The 22,873-nt window shown below is 40.1% G+C and overlaps 1 protein-coding gene across 1 annotated transcript in view; it reads right to left on the bottom strand.

The window, feature by feature from the left end:
- LOC143389273 (KAT8 regulatory NSL complex subunit 3-like) overlaps positions 1–22,873 on the bottom strand; it is a 96,760-nt gene that overhangs the window by 9,904 nt on the left and 63,983 nt on the right. Inside the window, 2 exon segments of the mRNA XM_077108481.1 lie at positions 17,196–17,256; positions 18,399–18,561. Of these exon segments, the coding sequence (XP_076964596.1) occupies positions 17,196–17,256; positions 18,399–18,561 (224 nt within the window).

Here is a 22,873-nt window from a genome sequence, read left to right as displayed (position 1 = left end):
GAAGACTTGTCTAGCATATATGAGTCCTTGGGTCTGATCTTGAGTGTAGGGGGGTGGGTGCGGAGGAAATATGGGAAAGAGAGGAGAGAGAAAAGAGAGAGAGACAGTCACACACACACACACACACACACACACACACACACACACACACCCCATAGGATTGCCCTTGATTTTCAGGGAAGAGGATTCTGGTAGAAGATTATTACTCATCTCTCTTAACAGCTGCTTCCCAGATAGTATTTATTATGCTTCCAGAAGATACTTCCCTGAGCGTCGTCATCTACTTTTAACAATTACTTGGTTTTTTGTTCATTTTACTTTGCCTTGATTGTACTAATGGAGAACACGGTGAAGAGCTTTGGCTAAGAGAAAAGCTCGCTAAGTGACCTCCTATGGTCACTTCTTTCCACACCTTGTCTTCTTCATCCATAAAATGGAAGAACACATGACCTATGTCTTGAGATTGTTCACTTGAAGTTCAAAGATGAGACTATATGTTGTTTGTTCACTTTGGAATCTTTAAGAAGCTCTTAAGATTGGAATTGCATTTGATCTATATAGTGCTTTCGGAAGTATGGTCATTTTGACAATATTAATTCTGCCTAAGAGCAAGGTAGATCTTTCCATCTTCTAAGGTCTTCTTTAATTTCTTTCTTTAGCAATCTGTAGTTTTCATTGTTGAGGTCTTTCTCCTTTTTCATTAAGTTGATTCTCAAGTATTTTATTTTATTTTTTGATGCTATTGTAAATAGGGTAGTTTTCCTTATTTCCGTTTTAGAGGATTTGTCACTGATATACAGAAATGCCTTTGATTTATGGGTGTTGATTTTATATCCTGCTACTTTACTGAATTCATTTACTAGTTCTAGAAGTTTACTGGTGGAGTTTTTTGGGCCTTCTAGGTATAGAATCATATTGTCAGCAAATAGTGCTAATTTGTGTTCTTCTTTTCCTATACGTATCCCTTTAATTTCTTTCGTTTAATTTCTCTGGCCAGTATTTCAAGAATTATGTTAAACATAAGAGGCGAAAGAGGGCATCCCTGTCTTGTTCCAATTTTTAGAGGGAATGCTTTCAGGTTTTCTCCATATAGAATTATGTTGGCCTGGGGCTTAGCATAGATAGCCTTTATGATGTTTAGATATGTTCCTGTTATCCTTAGTTTTTCTAGTGTTTTGAACATGAAAGAGTGCTGTATTTTGTCAAGTGCTTTTTCTGTATCTATTGAGATGATCACATGTTTCTTATGTATTGAGATGATGAATTATATTTATTGATTTCCATATGTTGAGCCATCCTTGGGATAAACCCCACTTAATCATGGTACACTATCTTTTTGATATATTTTTGTACTTAATTTGCCAGAAGTTTATTGAGAATTTTTGCATCTATGTTCATTAGAGATATAGTCTGAAGTTTTCTTTCTTTGCTGTTTCTTTGCCTGATATTGGAATCAGTTGATACTGGCCTCATAGAATGAGTTTGGAAATGCTCCTTTTTTTCTATCTCATGAAATAATTTGAAGAATATTGGTATTAGTTCTTCTTTAAAGGTGTTGTAGAACTCAGTTGTGTATCCATCTGTTCCTGAGTTTTTCTCAGTTGGTAGGCGTCTGATGGTGTCTTCTATTTCATCACTTGAAATTTATCTCTTTCAATTGTGTGTATCATTTGGGCAAATCATTTGCCTATTCAATTTGGGCAAATCATATGATTCTAGAATTTTGTCGATGCCATCGATACTTTCTATTTTATAGGAGTACAAGTTTTCAAAACAATTTCTGGTTATCTTCTGTATTTCTGCAGTGTCTGTTTTGATATTTACCTTTTTTATCACGTTAGTAATTTGAGTTTTCTTTGTACTTCTCTTCATTAGCATGGCTGAACAGACACTTATCAGAAGAAGATATAAAATCAATCAACAAATATATTAAAAAATGCTCAATGTCTCTAGCAATTAGAGAAATGCAAATCAAAACTAAGATTTCATTCCACTCCAGTCAGAATGGCAGATATTAAGAATATAAACAACAATAAGTGTTGGTGAGTATGTGTGGAAAAAGGCACACTTTTACATTGCTGGTTGGACTGCAAAATGGTACAGCCAATCTGGAAAGCAGTAGGGAGTTTCCTTGGGAAGCTGGGAATGGAACCACCATTTGACCCAGCTATCCCACTCCTAGGTCCATACCCAAAGAAATTAAAAACAGCATACTTCAGGGACACAGCCTCATCAATGTTTATAACAGCACAATTCATAATAGCTAAATTGTGGATCCAACCTAGATGCCCTTCAAAATGGATAAAGAAAATGTGGCATATATATACATGATGGAATATTGGTCAGCATTAAAAGATAAGAAAATCATGGCATTTGTAAATGGATAGAGTTGGAGAATATAATGCTAAGTGAAGTAAGCCAATCCCCAAAAGCAAATGCTGAATGTCTTGTCTGATATGAGGATGCTGATTCATAATGGGGATGAATCAGTGGCCGGGCGGGAGCATGGGAGGAACAGATGAACTTTAGATAGGGCAAAGTCAGGGGAGAGAAAATGGGCATGGGGATAGAAAAGATGGTGGAATGAGACAGTGAACTCATGCACATGTTTAAAAATACAAATGGTGTGACTCTACTTTGTGTTCAAGCAGAGATATGAAAAATTGTGCTCTATTTGTGTAATTTGAATTGAATAACATTCTGGTATCATTTATAACTAATTAGAATAAATAAAATTAAAACATTTTTTAAAAAAGAAACTCTTTAGAAACAAAGGATGACTATTACCAACCCATGTTTCTGTTTCAAATTCCAGTTCTGAGGGAAGCATTTCTCTAACAGAAAAGTTTTTCCATAGCATCAAGACATCCTCTAGTACTAAAAGCTTGTGGACCTGCAATGTCTTACCAACCAAGTTTAATTCCATTGAGTTCAACAAGCTTTCTTTGTAATGCAAGTTATTCAAGTTCCTCTGGCAGCAGTTTTCTCACCTACTAAGTGGCACTAATTATAGTATATATCTCATAAAAGTATTATAGGCTAATAAGCAAATATATAAAACTAATATTTATTAAAACTATTGTAAATACTAGATAACTTTTAATGCCTGATGTAGAAAATGCAGCATTGCTTCAAAAAAGAAGAAAAACAACCTGATACCCACGCGGGGCCTCCTGGCTCATAAGAAGATAAGGCAAGGCATCAATATTCCCAACCCGAAGTCCACAAGGTCATAACAGGTAGAAGCACTTCAAGTAGAAACAAAAACAGAGAAGCAGGAAAATTCAGAGCACATGTAGAGGACAGCAGTAGTGGAATCTAGTGAACACCTACACTATACTACGTCAGTCTCTTAACAAAGGTTTACTGAGCACTCACTGAGTATAGGACCTGTGCCAGGCGCCAGGATTTGCAATGGAGAGACAGGCAAGGCTAGATCACAGGGAAGAGCCAAATGCCCAAGAGGCAAGGCATTCTTTAACCACAGGCTAGCTCCTTACAGAGGAGCGCTCCAGTAATAAACTAACTTTTCTTATCTTTTTGCTTCTTCTTCCTTAACCAAGACTAGAAAAAGAGGGAAAAAGTGTTAATTAACTAAGGGTTCTAGTTAAGAGGCTTAACTAGCTAGACTTTAACTAAAAAGTTTTAGTTCTAAATCCTAGTTCATGAAGCATCATGTGTGTGCTCCTTTCCATTAGAATGAGAAATTATAGAGAAGAGAAAGAGCCAACATGTAACTTCCAGTCTTTTCCCCCACCATGCAACACACACACACACACACACACACACACACACACACACACACTTCCAGTGTTAAAAGGATGAGAAAACTGGTCACATCCCAGAAAAAGATTTCTCTGGAGGCCTAGGTAGAGGAGGTTGAGGCATCTCCTAATAGTAGCTACCACACACTATTGAAGTGCATATCAACATCCCCATTTTACAGATGGAGAAACAGAAGCTTACATAATAGTAAAAGGTAGAGCCAGGTCTTGAAACCAAGGCTATCTGATCATAACAAATATTCTGATGAGTACCTTAATCCCTAAGATCATAAAAACTAGTCCTGAGCAAGACTTTGGGGTAAAGCTCAATATAGAAACCATAAAATCCTAAGAATTCTTCTCAGGGGTGCTAGAGAGAAAGAGAAAGATGTTCTAAGCATTCTGGAGTCAGTCCTATGTTCCAAAGTCAGACCTAACCTATCACTTAGATCTTTCTCACGGGGCATGGTGGCACACACCTATAATCCCAGTGACTCAGAAGGCTGAGGCAGGAGGATCACAAGTTGGAGACCAGCCTCAGCAACTGAGGCCCTGAGCAACTCAGCAAAACCCTGTCTCTAAAGAAAATATAACAAAGACTGGAGATGTTGCTCAATGGTTAAGCACCCCTGAGTTCAATCGCTGGTATGTGTATGTGTGTGTATGTGTGTGTGTGTGTGTGTGTGTACACACACACACACACACACACATATATATATATATATATATATATATATATATATATATATATATATACACACACACACACACACACACACATATACATATATAAATAAATGTGAGGAGCTGCTTGTCTGGGAATGAGTTAATCAGAGCTGCCTGCTACTGCAGGGTTCCTTTAAGGATATGTGTCTGTTTAGTCAGGTCAGTGCCTTGAGGAACATAGCTCTGATTTTCATTATAGCTCTTCCTTGTAATGTTCTCTTGATAATGGGATGTCATTGTGTCCTTGGGAAACTTGGTGGTACATTGTAAGGAGTTCTTAAGTAAACTATTCTTTGCTTTGTTTCTGTTTATGATATCTTAAAATACCATATGGTGCACAAATGTTTCTTAGTGTGAAAACTGTATAAATATGCAGCATGGCTGAATAAAGTTGCAGTTGCTTCACCTTGAGTGTGGCTTCTGTCCTTCCACTCCCCAAGCCTCTTTTTCAGGACTAGGTGGTGTCTAGCGTGCCACAAGTGGTACCAAAAACCGGGGATCGCGAATCGGAGTTAAACAGATAGTAGAAAAGGGGACTTCACCCAATAGAGAGGACATCCAAGTGAGTATTTGATAGGTGAATAGTCATTAGTTATTGTGGAAGTTAAAAATGGGTAACAGCAATAGCTGGGGCTTGTTTATACAAGTCTTAAAAAGTTTACTTGCTGCTCAAAAAATGAATGTTTCTTCTTCCTAGCTTGAACATTTTTTAACGTTTATAGAGGAGGTTTGTCCTTGGTTTCCAGAGGAAGGGACAATATATTTGTCTGCCTGGGAGAAAGTTGAAAAAGAATTGAATGTATATTATATTACATTTGGTCCAAAGAAGGTGCCAATTGATACTTTCTCTTTGTGGACCTTAATTCGATACAGCTTGGATCCTGTGCATGAAAGTAAAAAATGGGCACAAGTTGGAGAGAAATTGGTCACTGAACCATCTGCTCCTCTTCCCCCTGATTATCAACCTGAATTAAATCATATTAGACAAGATGATAATGAAATTTTTATAGCAGAAATCGTAAAACAGGATGATACTGTTAATACAACTAACATCTCTTAGACTAACCCCTTTTTTTTTATTGGTTGTTCAAAACATTACAAAGCTCATGACATATCATCTTCCATACATTTGATTCAAGTGGGTTATTTGGGGTAAAAATGGGAGTTCATAACCCACTTGACTAACCCTTTTGTGAGTTCCAATTCTTGTCCTTCTCCACTATCTAAAGATCCTTCCTCTGTGTTGTCTGATCCTGTTCTTAGATATGTTACTACTTTATTGGCTGCTTAAAAACTAAATTTGACAATTTAGCAAAAAACCCACAGCATAATGTGTGTGCTGGGTTTTCCTCTCTTCCCCTGCCTGCCTTAGATAAAAATAATTTGCCTATTGAGCAATCTCCTTTGCAGCGAGTTATAGGGGTGGCAAAATTGAATGGGGAAGATGTTTCAGAGTTTACTTGTTATCCTATTTTGGTTAATGCCCAGGGCCAACAACAATATATTACTTTAACTCTTAAACAATTAGATACCTAAAAACCGCTTGTTCTCAGTATGGTCCAACTGCTCTTTTTACTGAAGCTATTCTTCAATCTTTGGCTTCTGACGCCCTTCCTCCAGAAGATTGGAAACAATTGGCTAAAGCTTGTCTTTCCGGCGGCAACTATATTTTATGGAAATCTGAATTTGCAGAACATTGTCATGAAACTGCTGAACACAATAGAGCGGAAAATAATAATGTTAATTATGAGATACTCACTGGGGAAGGCCAATTTACTTATGTTCAAAATCAATTTCAATATCCTCCTGGAGCCTATGCTCAAATTAACTCTGCAGCTCAAGCAGACTGGAAGCGATTACCTTCTTCCAATAGAAAAACTCAGAAACTTTCTCAAATTAGGCAGGTGTCTGATGAACCTTATCAAGACTTTGTTGGTAGATTACTGGATGCTATCAGCAAATTAATAAGTGATGCTGATGCGGGAATGCTATTGGCTTGGCAGCTAGCATATGAAAATGCCAATACTGCATGCCAGACTGCTATTAGACCTTGGAAGAAGAAAGATACCTTATCTGACTATGTAAGGTTATGTGCTGATATAGGCACTTCATACTTGCAGGGAGTAACTCTTGCTGCAGCCCTGCAAGGCAAAAGTATAGCTGAAGTAATGGCAGTGAATAAAAGACAACACTCAGGCAATTGCTTTAAATGTAACAGTCCCCGTCATAAAAGTTTTCAATGTCCTAAGCAAAATTCTTCTCAATCAAAAGAACTGGATGTTTGTCCACAGTGTAAAAAGGGTAGGCATTAGGCAAGAGATTGTAAATCCAAATTTGATGCTTCTGGTAATGCCCTTATTTTGGGAAATGTGAGGAGGGGCCAACCCCAGGCCACAAAAAATTACTTTGGGGCAATAAAAACCAAGGCAGCTCCATTTCTTCCCTCATTCGAGCTTCCACAGGAAGCGCAGGACTGGATTTATGTTCATCCAAATATTTTGTTATCACCCCTGATATGGGAGTTCAACTTATACCTACAGGAGTTTTTGGACTATTGCCTAAAAATACTTTTGGCCTAATTGTTGGTAGAAGCAATGTTACTGTTTCGGATTACATGTCCTGCCTGGTGTTATTGATTCTGATTATGAAGGTGAGATAAAAATTATGGTTACTTTCCCTACAAAAATTTCTACCATTTATGCTGGTAGCTGCATAGCACAAATGTTACTTTTACCATATGTACATACTAAATTTAATCATACATTATCCAAACATCAAGGAGCTACTGGTTTTGAATCCTCTGATGTCTATTTCTCTCTGCTTATTTAACAACAAAAACCACTTATGACTTTAAGTATTCAAGGAAAAACATTTTCTGGATTAATTGATACAGGGGCAAATGTCTCTGTTATCAGCAAAGAATGGTGGCCAAAGCAATGGCCCCTTCAACCAGCTGTGACAGATTTATCAGTTATTGGTAAAACTTCTAATCCTGAACAAAGTTCTCAATATCTCTCTTGGAAAGACTCTGAAGGACATTCTTGGTATTTTATGCTTTATGTATTACCTTCTTTATCTATTACCCTTTGGGGTCATGATGTACTATAACATATAAATTTTGTCATTCAAACATCTTTTTCATAGGGATCACTGATTTTCCTGCCATCCATGCTGATCCTATTCAATAGAAATCGAATGATCCTGAATGGGTGCATCAATGGACCCTTCCCAAAGAAAAATTAAAAGCATCTCATGTATCGGTGCAAGAACAATTACAGGCTGAACATATAGAACCTTCTACATCTCTTTGTAATTCTCCTATTTTTGTTATTAAAAAGAAATCTGGTAAATGGAGACCATTACAAGATTTATGCAAAGTTAATGCTACTATGCACTCTATGGGGGCTTTACAACAAGGGTTACTTTCACCTATGGCTATACCTAAGATTATTAAGATTATTATTATTATTATTAAGATTTTAAGATTATTATTTATCTTAAAGATTGCTTTTATACTATATCTCTCACTCTGCAAGATTGTATTAGATTTGCTTTTAGTCTTCTTGTTGTTAATAATAAGGTTCCTATGTTACACTATCAATGGAAAGTTTTACCACAAGGTATAGCCAACAGTCCTACTTTATGTCAAAAATTTGTTGATCAAGCTTTACATGCAGTTAGAAGTAAGTTTCCCCAAGTATATATTATGCATTATATGGATGATATCCTTCTTGCCTATTATGATGAAAGTATTTTGTCTTGTTGTTTTGCAACTTTAAAAGAATCATTAACAGTATTTGGCTTAGTTATTGCACAAGAAAACATTCAGAATCATGCACCTTTCTTTTATTTGGGTTATTTCCTTTATCCTTATCGTTTTTCACCTAAAAAATTACTATTCAACTTCACATTTAAAAACTTTAAATGACTTTCAAAAATTACTAGGAGACATCAATTGGATTAGGACATATTGTAAATTGACTACATCTCAATTAAAGTTCTTATTTGATACTCTTAAAGGAGATCCAGATCCTACATCACAGCGGAATCTTTCGGATGTAACGAAATCAGTGTTAGATTTGGTTAATGTGGCTTTACAGAACATTACAATTCCGTATTTTGATTATTCACAACACTTTTCTTTATGTATTTTACCTACTCCTCATTCTCCAACAGGTGTTTTATATCAACAAGTGCCCTTAATGTGGTTTTATCTTTCATCTATGCCTAATAAGGTTTTAAATACTTATCCTGATTTGATTTATTCTCTTATTCAACAAGGCCACAAAGCTTGTAAACAATATATTGGATAAGATCCCACCATTAGTTATCTTCCATATAATTCAGAACAAATTAATTGGCTCTACCAAACTTCAGATTCCTGGATCCTGGTTTTATTAAACTTTTCTGGCACATTGGACAGTCATTATCCTCCAGATAAGTTGTTACAATTCTGTTCTTCTCACCCAGTCATTTTTCCAAAAATTGTTTAAAAGTCTCCTATTCCTAATGCTTCATTGATTTTTACAGATGGATCTAATACTGGAATTGCTTCATATTCTATTAATGGAAAATGTTATACTAAACAAACTTCCCTTTCTTCACCACAAGAAACTGAACTGTTCGCTGTATTTTGTGCATTGCAGGATTGTCCTGACTTTTGTAATTTGTATACTGATAGTCATTTTGTAGCAAAAGCTATTCCTTTGCTAGAAACTATGCCTCATAGCAATGCTCATAACACTGTGGTATTGTCCTTGTTTGTGCATATTCAACACTTACTGAATGTCAGAACATTCCCTTGTTGTATTCTTCATAATAGATCTCACACTTCTTTACCTGGACCATCATCTATGGGTAATGCTATTGTAGATCAACTAACCAGACCTATGATTTTTGTATTGGAAGATGCTTTAAAATCACATGCTGTTCATCATCAGAACGCCTCTGTGCTACATAAGCAATTTCTCAGAACAGGCTCGCCATATTGTAAAATCATGTGGTAATTGTGCTCCTTTATTACTTGTGCCCCACTTTGGTATAAATCCTCGAGGTTTATTGCCAAATCATCTTTGGCAGATGGATGTAACTCATGTTGCCTCTTTTGGTAAGTTACAATTTGTACATGTAACTACTGATATAGCCACGGCCAGGTCAGGTGAATCTGTGAGGCATGTTATTTCTCATTTATTACATTGTTTTTCTCTTTTAGGCATTCCTAAACAATTAAAAACTGACAATGCCCCTGCTTATACGTGTAAATCTTTCCAGGTGTTCTGTAGAACGTTTTCTATTACTCATGTTACTGGCATTCCGTATAATCCTCGAGGACAAGGTATTGTCGACTGAGCACATTGCACTTTAAAAAATCAATTACTGAAACAGAAGAGTGAACTCATGGGAGGTATGCGATCTTCACAGTCATTATTAGATCATGCTCTTTTTGTAATCAATATTCTAAATTTGGATGCTAATGGATATTCTGCTGTGCAATGCTTATGGTGTCCTGAATCTACTTCATATCCTTCTGTCCTGTGGAAGGATTCACTTACTAATCGATGACAAGGTCCTGATCCCATTTTTACATGGGGTAGATGTTATGTTTGTGTATTTCCACAGAATGCCCAAAGTCTGAGGTGAATCCTGGAAAGGTTGGTACACACTGCAGGATCCTCAGCTAATAACCAAATTCAAACAGATGACTTTGAATCCCTGCAAGAAGGAAAATACCTTTGATGCCCTGCAGGATGCCGGTCCACCAGAATGATGTACTTGCTATATCCCAACACCTGGAAAGAATGCAGCTGCCTACTCTACAGTTGATATTGACTACTTTACTACTTCCTGTATCATCAGCTATGCCCATTGGGATTCCTCGCAATTTGACTTCAAAAAATTTTTGAGTGTCTTTGGCTTTATTTCTCAATACTATGTCCTTCTGCTTGAAACAGGATATAGACTTGCATTATATGTTGGGACAATGTTTGCAACCAGTATGCAAACCTGCAGATTTCATTAAAGACTTAACATTCCTTTCTACCATTAATAAGACTATCACGTACCAGGATATGGCCAATTGAGGCATTGCTTCTTATGAGAAGCCCAAAAGTCCTGTTGAATTAATAACACCAAGGGTCATTATAGCAAATAATAGTGAATGTGTTGGCTTAGAAAATTGTACCAGTTCTAAATGTAAATCAGTGTCTGCTTCTCTCCCTTGTCATTCTTTTGAGAATATGGTTGCTAATTATGGTCATGTACATTTGCCTTTGGGGTGGTTTTTTACTTGTGGCAACCATACTTATAATTAAATTCTAGCCAATCTTACTGGTCAATGTTGTCTATCTCACTTTGCTGCCTTTTTACCTGATAAACATCAATTAGAAGCTGTTTATAATATTCATAGTAAGATCTATAACCGTGTCTGAGTCTTGTAATGATAAAGTTACTTTTCTTTCAAATGCTGAAGGCATGGCTATGATTTTATCTCTTGTTGGAATTTTAGCATTTGGACCTTTTAATCAAAGACAATTGCAGCATTTAGGATGTAATTTTGCTAAAGTTCTTAATGCTACTTCTCAGGCAATTGCCTTACTTAATAGAGAACAAAAGCAATTGCAGCAAGCTATTTTGGATAACCGTGCTGCCATTGACTATTTTCTATTATTTCATCATCAAGGATGTGAGAGAATTAAAGGAATGTGTTGTTTTAATATAAGTGATAATAGTGAAGAAATTCAAGAAAAGCTGGACAAATAGAAGGCATTAGCTGAAAACAACTGACACTGATGGATGGGATTTATTTCAATGGCTAACATCTTGGTTGCCTTGGACTTGGTTAAAACAAGTATTTCTAATGACAGTGCTTGGATTGTTCTTTCAAATACTATTTCTACTTTGTCTGCCACCTTGTTTGCAGTGCATTTTACATCAATGTACCAACAATCCTCAATAATTATTTGCTCATGAGGTTCATTTAAATAATTTAAAGAAGGGGGACATGTAAGGAGCTACAAATGTGGGAACAAGTTAATTGGAGCTGCCTGCTCCTGCAGGGTTCCTTTAAGGACATGTGCCTGTTTAGTCATGTCAGTGCCTTGAGGAACATAGCTCTGATTCTCATTATAGCTCTTCCTTGTAATGTTCTCTTGATAATGGGATGTTATTCTGTCCTTGGGAAACTTGGTGGTACATTGTAAGGAGTTCATAAGCAAACTATTCTTTGCTTTGTTTCTGTTTATGATATCTTAAAATACCATATGGTGCACAAATGTTCCTTAGTGTGAAAACTGTATAAATATGTAGCACAGCTGAATAAAGTTGCAGTTGCTTCACCTTGAGTGTGGCTTCTGTCCTTCCACTCCCCAAGCCTCTTTTTCAGGACTAGGTGATGTTTAGTGTGCCACAATATATATATATATATATATATATATATATATATATATATATATATATATATATATATATATATATATATATAAATATATCTTTCTCCAATAGGCTACATAAAGTGGTATTCAATATTCCCAAATCCCCCAAAACAGGAAATAATAATTTGTCATATCACCTGCCTTACCATATGAAGTCTTTTTGGGACTGCATCCCCAAAAAGGTATGTCTGTCTTGTTGGAAGCTGAATTTTCAGTGTTCAATACAATGTCTGAAATAATCACTAGCTCTGAAATAATTACTGCACTTAACTTCACATTCTTCAGGACTGTCTAAGACTCAGGCTACCTCCCAAGCTAGCCCCAAGCTTGTTCCTTTCTCTTAATGGGAAGAAGTAAACCAAATCCTTTGATCTGGATCATCTAAGCTATCAGCCCAGAACAAATGGAACTAATAATCTACTTGTGATTTCTTTGACCTGCAGAGATAAAATGAACCCTATAATCCCCAGGGCCAGTGGCCCCAGGGAACTTGTGTGAGTGCCTCTGAGTTGAACCACTGGTCACAACTACAGGAGAACTCAGCTGAATATAGGTGAGCACATAAACAGAATTAAAACATTTGGCAAGATAAAAAAATGAAATAGAACTGCCATAAGTCTATCTCTTCTGGTCCTCATTATCCTATTTTTGGAGAGTAGAGGCAAGCTTTCTTGAATCAATATTTTATTTTCCTGGCGCACAGTTTCTCTGCTTCAGGGAGAAGATTCTGCTGCCACAGGGAAGTAAAGGAGACCTACTTTGACCTCTTTCCAGAAGGGCCACAACTACCAGCCCTCAAACTAAATATAATTATATCCACCCTCCCCAGGGATGAAAGGAAATGAGCTTTCTTTCCATATTGACTCTCTTTTCCATTTTGAATCCAGAACTATATGTACTGTCCCATCTTTCCTCTCCCTCATGCTCACATACAGAGCCAAGGGCTATATCAAAACTGCCCAGTTATCAGTGCCATGGATGCAACTTTACCTAGAAAATAGAAGAAACAAAGGAAGTGTCCTGAAATTACCAAAAAGAGAAGAGCTAGCACCAAAAGCTATCTGTGTCTGCACTGCTGCTGCATTTTCCAGCTTCAAGATAGAAGGGAAAAATCAAAGGGAGGCAGGAGGGAGGCAATCACTAGCAGCAGACAGATTGCACTGACCAATGCAGGAGCGGAGGTAAGTAGGGGCTCAGAGCACAGGCCTCTGGAGTCAGACAGTCTCACCATGAACCTTGGCACTGCCACTCATGAGCTGTGTCATCTTGGGCAAGTTACTAAACCTCTCTGCATTTCTGTGTCTTCACCTGTAGACTGAGCAAATAACAGGCCCCATTATAGTTAGGTGACTAAAATGAGTCAATGCCCGTGAAGTGTGTGCACCCCAGCAAGTGTTCAAAAATGGTAAAACCTCCCACCACCACCACCACCACCACCACCACCATTTCTTGATGCCAAGCTGGGGACAGCAGTTTTATACGAAGATCCTCACTGAGTCAGAGGTCAATGACTTTGCCAAACATTCATACAGCTCTTAATTTAATTGCTTCATTCCAAGGTCTCAAATGACTCAATCAATTTTGTGGGGGAGGAGCCAATTTGTCTCCATGAGCACATGAAATCCGATGGCTTTTCCATCCTATGGCTGGAGGGTTTCAGCTCAACTTTGGCAGACTGATGTAAACAACATGTTCAAGGAATTTTAATTGCAATCTCATTAATGAAGTCCCATTAACATCCCTCCCCACCAGCTCTGCTGACAGCCTAGTGCATGGCCAAATAGCAAAGTCCCCATAAACCTGGGCCCTGGCCTCTTAGGTTAAAAATTAAGCAGTCATTGGAAACAATAATAATGATATATAAGAAATAGGCTGCATAAGATACTAGGGTCCCTTTCCCAGGTACCAGCTACACAGGAGGACTGGAGAGTGTCACTTGGAAGCAGGAATCTGAACAGGCAGACTCTAAATGTGGACCCCATTCTTTTCCACCACAGAACAAATATCATAGTAAAAACCTAGGGGCATTACTCTAAGAGGGAAACCAGATCTACAGAAAGCAGAAGGGACTGCAGGAATCAGGGACCTAAACAGCCTCCTGGAGAAACAAAGGTGCTCCAGCCCCCTCCCAAAGTCCTGCTCTCACCAGAGAGGCTTAAGACTTCTCAGAAATCCAGAACTGGCCTTAAAAATAAGGTTCCTTTGTTTTACTGAGAGAGAAAATTGGCAATGTCTATAAATTCGGCAATGTCTATAAATTCATTCATTTATATGGTGCCAGGGATGGAACCCAGGGTGTTGTGCATGCCAGCTAAGTGTTCTACATTGAATACACCCCCAACTCCATCAGAATGTTTAAAAATGCGCATTCTCTTTGGTCCAACAATTAATATTATCAAAGCAGCATCCCTAAAGGAGTACTAGCAAATATATTCCAAATTATCATAAGAATTCTCACTGCAGCATTTTGAACAAGAAAAAATTAAAAACATTAGTGTCCATTGACAGAGGACTAGTTAAATAAATTATACTTCATCCACTTGATACAGCAGATAAAAAATTATAATAAGATACATCCATCCACAAGGATCTGGAAACAATTCCAAACTTTGTTTTTAGTCAAACAAAAACACAATGAGTACGGAATGATTCTTTTTATATCAGTTAAAAAATCATAAATACAAATTTTATACGGCTGCCTAATATATTCCCTTTGTCCTCTTCAAAGAGAGGGCCTAGAAGATGGACTTTGCTCTTTTATATATGTACTGTTTGCACAAGTGTAAGTTGCTTTTACTGAATACATTCTGTAAAGTTTTCAAACAATGGTGAAGAAATGTATCTGCCAACATGGGTAACGGCTAAGGATTTTTTTTTAAGTTGGAAAACACACATATACAATGAGAAAGATCCAGAAGGCCTCAGAAAGATATACATCAAGGTGTTGGCCGTGGTTCTCTTTGGGTAGATGGTGGTGCTTTTCATGTTCTTTTTGCCTATCCACTTTTTCTGTACTGATCAGGGATGGGTTTTGTATTTAAGTAGAGTAGCAGCAATAATAACAGAAAAAGAAATCTTTCATTGGAAAAGGAACAGGCAGACAAGTAAAGGCACAGCCCAGCTGGCCAGAGCCTGGGGAGGATGAGGAAGCAGTAAGAACATATTTGCCTGGGGCATCTGGAGAAAAAGAAACCATAGGCAGAAATCCTTGGAAATGATCTCCATCCCCAAATTGTGTGTGGCTTGCAGCACTAGTGGAGGTAGCTCAAGGACTCCTGCTTTCTAGCCTAGACTCGTCTTTGAGACTCTCTCAGTGCAAATGAGGATGCTGGCTGGAGGACTGTAGAGCCCAGCCCAGGGTGTCTTCTCGGCCTCTCCTCCTTGCCCCTATCTCCAAACCATCCTAAAAACAAGACAGAATGGACTACACCCATCATAGAGGAGAAAAGGAGTCCAGGGTCAATTAGGTCCAAAACATTAGATGGTCGCCTTACAATCTGTTGGCTTGAAACACTTAACAAAAGTCAGGGCCCAGAGACCAGTTATCACTGGGCAGAAGAACACTGTCTCTTGTGGGTGCCTACCTTTATGAAGGGACAAAGCAGCCGGACCCTCACAAGAAGCAGCAATGGTAAAGAGCACCAGACCCCATTTAAACACCATTGTGCAAGACCAAGAAAACAAAGCAGAGCCACATCACTGCAAGGGGTAGGCACACATAACACATTCTACTTTCTTTCTAGACACTACAGGCTTCCTTTCCTTCACTTCTAATTTCTTCTTATCATTGTCTTAACTTCTGCACCATCCCATTACATATCCTCCTCCTTCGTATGCACAGCTGAGGGCTGAAAAGCAAACATTCCGGGAGATGGTCATGGGCCTGCACACAGGGAGGAAGCCCTCAGCCTGAGGATGATAATGACTGAGCCAGGGAAAGTGAGATGGCTCCATCCTGCAGTGAGGCAACAGGCAACATGTGTGGGGAGGAAACAGCCCAATGAGGAAGAGAACGAGATGCCCACATGATGCTTCTCTACCCCAAGATGACTAGACACCCTGTGTGTAGCAGACAGCTGGGTGTCTGTCTACACTGTCTGTTCTTGGAATCTGGTGACTACATGGCACAGGTTTCTAGGCACACACTTCTAATGGAAAATGCCATCTCCAGCCACCTGCCCTCCTCACTCACTGACTCACATGGCCTCTTATCTCCAAGTGGGGCCTGGAAGCTGTAGATGGTGGTAGTACAAATGCCAGCTCTGGAGTAACTGGCTGGGTTTGAATTCCACTTCTGCCCCTACTACCTATATGGCTTCATGTTATTTTACCTCTCTGTGGTTTCCTCAGCTGTTATGTGAATAAAACCAAAGCAATGCACATAAAATGCTTCACACAGGATGTGACCCAAAGCAAGAGCTCATCAAATGCTATCTAAAGAGAATCCATTAGGGTATCTGCACTTATACATGCATCCTCAGTGCTGCCTGAACCCAAACAGTGTGACAGCATCAGCACCAGGAAACTCAATGATGGTGGACATGGTCCTAACTGCATCCTCCCCTCTCTCCCACAGATGCATTTGCACCACCAGATAGAAAAAAGGGCAAAGGGAAAACACAGATGTTGAAAGAGGGGAAAAGCCAAGCCACATGAGCCTGGGAGTCTTTGTTAAAGGTGAGAGTTCATCACATTCCCTAAACCTCAGACAATCCTACCAGCCAGCTACAGAAGGATGGAACATGTGCTGCATGTGCACAGATCCATGCACACACTGGGCAGAAAGAAAGGGCTGGTGAGGGAGACAAAGGAGGAGTCACACAATTCCTGGCACCTAAGCACTCCTTCTTTGCCACCACACAAGCAAACAGCCGTGGCCAAGCTCTCAACTCCTGCTGAAGAAAAGCCAGAGCATATCCATTAAGAAAGTGGCCTCTGCAGAGGTTGGGCTGGGAAACCATCACTCTGAAGAGAAAGGGGGACCTAAGAAAAGGCAGAAGTCTGGTGGAGAAATGCAAGGGAAAGGACAACACAAGAGGGACAGCAGAGGAACAGGAGAGATGAGGTTCAGACTGGAAAGAGGCAACAGGATTCAGAAGTGAGGCTACTAGGGAATGTCCTTACAAATGTCATAACCACCAAGCCCATCTTAACAACCAGTCTCATCTGTGCCCTCACAGACTCCGGGCAAAATGAGAATCTGTGCAGTATCCTGGAGCCAGGGGTTTGATGAGAGAACAAGAGGATGCTGAGAGACACAGCACACACTAATTACCTCATGAACCACAGGGAGCTGCAGGTGGGCATCCAGCTGGTCCTCAGCTCCTTGCCACACACTGCTGGACAGGAGGCATAGGACAGAGTTTGTCTGGGGAGTGGGTAAAATTAGGCCTTTTATTGCAAGGACAGGAGGTAGCCAAAAGTGAATCTATCAAAAAAACATGGGGACCTGTTTCCCAGGTCCCTTGTGATCTTTCCTTTAGCTAAAAAAAAAAAATGGTAATGAAGATTTCTGTCCTGCTAAACATGGTGGGCTGAATTTTCAGTTCATCTCTATTCCCTCCAGGGTCCCGTTAAAATGACCAAATGACAAGCTCTAGCAGGAAGAATGTCTCCCAGAAAACTAAAATGGAATCAACACCTTATCAGATTGAGGATTGTTCAGTTGTATCTGACAAAAACTAAACAGAGGTTGCAGCACTGACATGCACAAGAAAAACACAATCACTAGCTGCCTTTCTAATTTGAAGGAAAACAAAAGAATTTTCTGATTAAAAATTAATACATGACTTGGTTCATTTATGGGAATGACTGTCAAATAATAAAGAGCAGGTGGGTGTGTGGACGAGGATAAGGTTTAGAAAGCCCAGTGGTATTTTTGTGCAGAAGTCAACACATAATTTCTAAAGTCAACAAACCAAAAATTAAAGTAGGAACAAACTGCTTACATCAATGGAGGTAGATAGCAGATGAAGCAGGTTTTAGTTGAATCAGAACCTGTATTTTAGTTGTTAGGACTAAAAGTGAGTAGCCTAGAAAGTAAGACAGTGTGGAAAGGAAGAACAGGGGATGTGTTTATCAATAGAAGGCTAGCAACAAACAGTATCTGACTTTTAACTTCATGTTTACAGAACATGTTTACAGAACACGCTGTAAAATTAAAATCATGACCAAAATCATTTTCAATAACAACAAAAGATCTCTTTCAACAATTAGCTCAATTTATTGTGCCCCAAAGACTTCTCAGATCTCCTTCCTCTGCTATACCACCCATCTAGCAATTAATCATATTCCACTTGGCAATGAGCTAAATGCACCTATTGCTAATTACCTTCCCACATGTGCTTTGTCTCCTAACTAAATCAGAGCTGCTTCACAGCAGAGACCACTTCTCATAATCTTTGAGGAGTCCATGGCAGGCCAGGAGATTAAATCCACAAGCCCACAGATGAAGTGCAGTGTTCCAGTTCCTGGTTACCTGCATAGGCATTGGCCTGCTGCAGAAAGTTGGTGCAGGTGTGCACATCTGCAAATGCACGGATGCCCAGGCAATTGGTGGGATGCAACTGAGACTGCAGGAAGTCACAGCAGTTCTGCCAAACATCCATGAGCTGCAGCAAGCTGGCTTCTGGGAGCAGAACCTACAAGAGAAGGTGACATTCTAAGACATGATATCCCACTGGCAGGGACTATTCCAATCATGTTCCCAAGCTCAAGATCTATTCATGGATCTACACTGCCTATTAGGTCCAAACTTCCCAGCTTTCTTTACAGCATTATTTCCCACTGCTCTCTTCATTTCATCGACCCAAAGCACCAGGGGATTCTCTATCCCCAAGACACACTGCAGTGCTACCCTTGGTGATATCAATCAGTGGGATCTTATTAGGATCAGATTCTGACTCAGTAGGTCTGGAGTGGGACCTGAGAGTCCATATTTCTAACAAAAACCCAGGTAATGCTTGTAGCTACTGGCCCATGAATCATGCTTAAAGTAATAAAGCCACACGTCACACACACACACACACACACACACACACACACACACACACACACGGTATGGCACTGGTTCTCAGATAAATCTTGGAGTTAAGACTGAGTCAACAAATCATCCTGACTTTCCTAGCACCTTGCCAGTTTTAGCACAAGTCACACGTCCCAGGAGATTCTTCAGTTGTAAGAAAACTGCAACAATGGAGTTTAATACTCATGGGTAGTTGTTACTTCCAAAGATTCCAACTTATAGGCATTGGGTATGGCCTGGGCATTGAGATGTTGCTAAAGCTCTCCAAGAGCTTCCAACCGACAGCGAAGTGTGAGAACCATTGCCCTCCACATTCAGAAAGGACTTGAGCTGCTCACTAGTTCACTCACTACTTAGCTGCTGAGCCTCCATGTGCTGTGCACTGGTCTAGGCTCTAAAGTTCCATGGTAAACAAAACAAACCAGATCCTGCTGTCATGGAGCTTATATCTACTGGAATAAGAGGCTCATCCCCAAATCCCTCAGGACTCAGGCATATTTATCCTACTATCCAGCAGACAAAATGTGAAGTCTATCTCTGGATACATTCTTAGAGAGCTGAGTTTTCTTTCAAAAGGTCACAAGACACATGAATATTTATACTGTATCCTGCAAGACAGAAGAAGTTCTTGCTCAGGTGTACATGCATGTACTCCTTTTCCGAGGAGTCAGGGAAGACTGGCTGCAACAGGCTCAGACTGCCAGCCTCAGTCAAGCTTCCCTAGGATTTCCCTACAGCTGCTGAAGTCTGCCCTCTGGATCAAAATAAGGATTAAGGCCAAAGTACTACTCCATCTATCTCTGCTCCCCTGGCCTACACACATCAGAGGAACAGATATGATTTTCAAAAAGAAATTAAAAAAAATTATGGAGCAGAATAATTTGATGGATGCTTAGTTTGAGGACCCCTCCTCTTACCCCCAGCATCCACTCACATTAAAACAATTCCCTTGTCCCAGGCCCTTGCTCTCAGAGTGACTGAGCAGCCAGACTCCAACTGTTCCCATCCACAAGGTTTGACCAGAAAAATACAGTCTGCAGATCATTTGCTCTTTATTCTGGGAACCATGAAAGTCTTTAAGTGATTTAGATTCTGGACCCTGACTTTCTCCCAAAACAGCTCTGGGCCCTCAGCTCTGACTCTCATCACCTATGAGTGCACATGTAATGCCCCCACTCTTAGGACTTGTCCCTTCATGAGGTAATCAATTGTCCTGGTTTTCCTAGGACTGCAGGGCTTCCCAAGACTCTCAGTGCTAAAACTGGGAGAATCAGTCCCCCTTTATCATCTCTGCCCATGTGAGTAATCACCAAGGCCCCCACTACCAGTGTCTTCTGTCAACAAGGATTGATCTGCCTCCAAACAGCTAAAAGTCCCCTCACCACAGCTGAGTTTGAGAAAACTCACTCCTTCTCCCCGCCTCCACTTGCCTGTGTCCCCAGTGGAAAGCAATAAATTAGCTCCATGTCCTTGGTATTTTGTGGCCCACTGATTAATTCCTGGGGAAGAAAAAAAGATAAAAATCACCCTAGTCGGAGAGTTTCAGACATAAGTGAACACAGCCGGGATCCAAATCTAACCACTTCCCCCACCTCTATCCCCAGTAGGCAGTCACCAGCCCCCCAAGCAGCCATAAACTAGGAAACTCAATTAACCTGTGAGCTTGCTCAGCCTGGGTTGAACTTGATCCCAAGACCAGATTAGTCTCTGCCTGCTGGTTAAATGGAAATCCATTAACCATTTTTGCCAAGTACACACCAGGAATGGAAAGCCCTGTCCCACGTTCCCAAATGACCTCCATGGCACACCCTGACCAAGAACCAGTGACAAAACCTGCAGTTCAGACTGTAGGTCAACAAGTCATCATCCTGACTTTCCTGGGGCCTTGCCAGTTTTAACACAAGTCACATGTCTCAGAAGATGGCTCAGTTGTACTCAAACTGCAACACTTGCCTGTCCTAGGCTGGGGTAACCAGGAAGTCCCAGGATACCCGAGAGTCCAGTCTACCCCCAGAGTCATGCACTCCCTGCCAAGTCCCAGCAAGATCATGCCAGCAACACACTCCCTCCCCGTTCTCCTCTTCTTCACCAGGAAGACAGTAGCTTGAGGTGCTCAAACTCTCAGGTTGTCATGAGACAACCAGACTGAGAAATATAATAATAAATATTTCCTGAACACACTCTTAGGTTACACTTTCAGGTTTTTTTTTTTTTTAGTTTGAACAAGAATTTAATGAAATACTTGTGTAGTTACCAAAGAACTACTTTCAGGTTTTTTTTAAGAGAGAGAGAGAAGAGAATTTTTAAATATTTTTTTTCTTTTTTTTTAGTTTTCAGTGGACACAATATCTTTACTTTATTTTTATGTGGTGCTGAGAATTGAACCTAGTGCCCCACACATGCCAGGCGAGCACGCTATCGCTTAAGCCATATACCCAGCCCCTACACTTTCAGTTTTTAAAAAATCCCTGGATACAGCTACTCACATAGCTTTTATCTTCCTTTCTGGTCACAAAACCCACTTACTGGGCAAAAATTATGAGGCTTCTCACCTCTCCACAATACCCATCATGTTGGGTCCACTCCTTCCAAAAGCATTCCTGAACAGGCTTCCTAAAATGAACAGGGCTTGTGGCTTCTCTGATTGCTCAATTCCCTCTTTTTGATTTTTCACTGTGATCAGCAGTGAGTCAAAGGCCCTTTTCTTTCTTCACTTCATACAAGAGGGCATGAAGAAAAGTCAAGAAAGTCAGAATGCTGAGGGGGATGATTCAGAGGCCAGGAGGTACACCACTGGATCTCAAGGGTACAGTGGGGCTCAATTAGACAGAGCTCTGGGGTCTGGGCACGAACACAAGGCAAATCGCCACCTAGCAAAATATCCATGAGGTGACTCTCGAGTTCCCTGCTCTGACATTAGGAGGCTTCCAGAGGATTTCCTCTTCTCCTGTCAAACACTTCTTCCTCGAGTGACAGCAGGAACAAGTTCATGAACATGAGACCAGCTCAGGCACTCAGCCTGGAGTGAGAATGCCCTGGTGGCATCACTAGTCAGTACTTCCCCCTCCTAGGGAGAGGAAGCTGGAACCACCCATGAAGATGGAGTTGTACCCCAAGTCAAAATGCTCCTTCCTCACCTATTGCTGCCTCTGCATTTTGTCTGGGAGGACAGGCACTCTAGTGGCACTCAGCAAAGAGCCTTTGGGTTTCCCCTTCAGCCTGCAAATGGTCAACCCTCCATTTTTCATTTGCAGGCCCAGTTTTGTTTTTTTCTCTCCCTTGGATAACTTGAAAACACAGCAGAGGATAACCCACCACAGAGTTTGTTTCATTTAGCAAAAAAAAAAAAAAAAAAAAGGAAATGCCCTGCCTCAGAAAGCACCTACTGCTGTAACTACAGGGAGGCAGGGGGAGGCACCAGCCAGAGCACCAGGTGACAGGGCCACCAGGGTCTCTAGGCTGGCCATGGAGTGGGCTAAATTGAAACCTGTTGAGACAAAGAAGAGAGAATGGAAGAGAGGAGGGGTGCACAGATGAACAGGACAGTGGACAGAACATCACTGACATTACAAGGGTATATTGTATATTGCCTTCTCCACTTACCAACCATGTAACTAAGGACAAATCACTTAACCTCTCTGTCTCCTCAACAGGAGAGTAAAGATAATAACGGTGCTGCTTTAAATGCTTCTGAGGAGCAAATGAGGTAATTCATTTAAACAGTGAACATAGTGCTTGGTACAAAGACAGTGCTCACTTATCAGCATTTATTATGATTAATCATTATGAGCAGAAGCCAAGGTTCATTCATTTAGCAAAGATGTGAGTTCACCACAGCTGCAGAACATAGTAGGAGAGAGCCAGGTTCAGCTCCCCATTGCACCACTTATTCCTTCTCTGACTGTAGCAGGTCACTTCCCTCTCTCTGC

This window comes from Callospermophilus lateralis, unplaced genomic scaffold (assembly GCF_048772815.1).
Source record: "Callospermophilus lateralis isolate mCalLat2 unplaced genomic scaffold, mCalLat2.hap1 Scaffold_83, whole genome shotgun sequence".
NCBI classification, from domain to species: Eukaryota; Metazoa; Chordata; class Mammalia; order Rodentia; family Sciuridae; genus Callospermophilus; species Callospermophilus lateralis.
The sequence above is the reverse complement of the archived record's forward strand: the minus strand, read 5'-3'. Positions and strand labels throughout refer to the sequence as shown.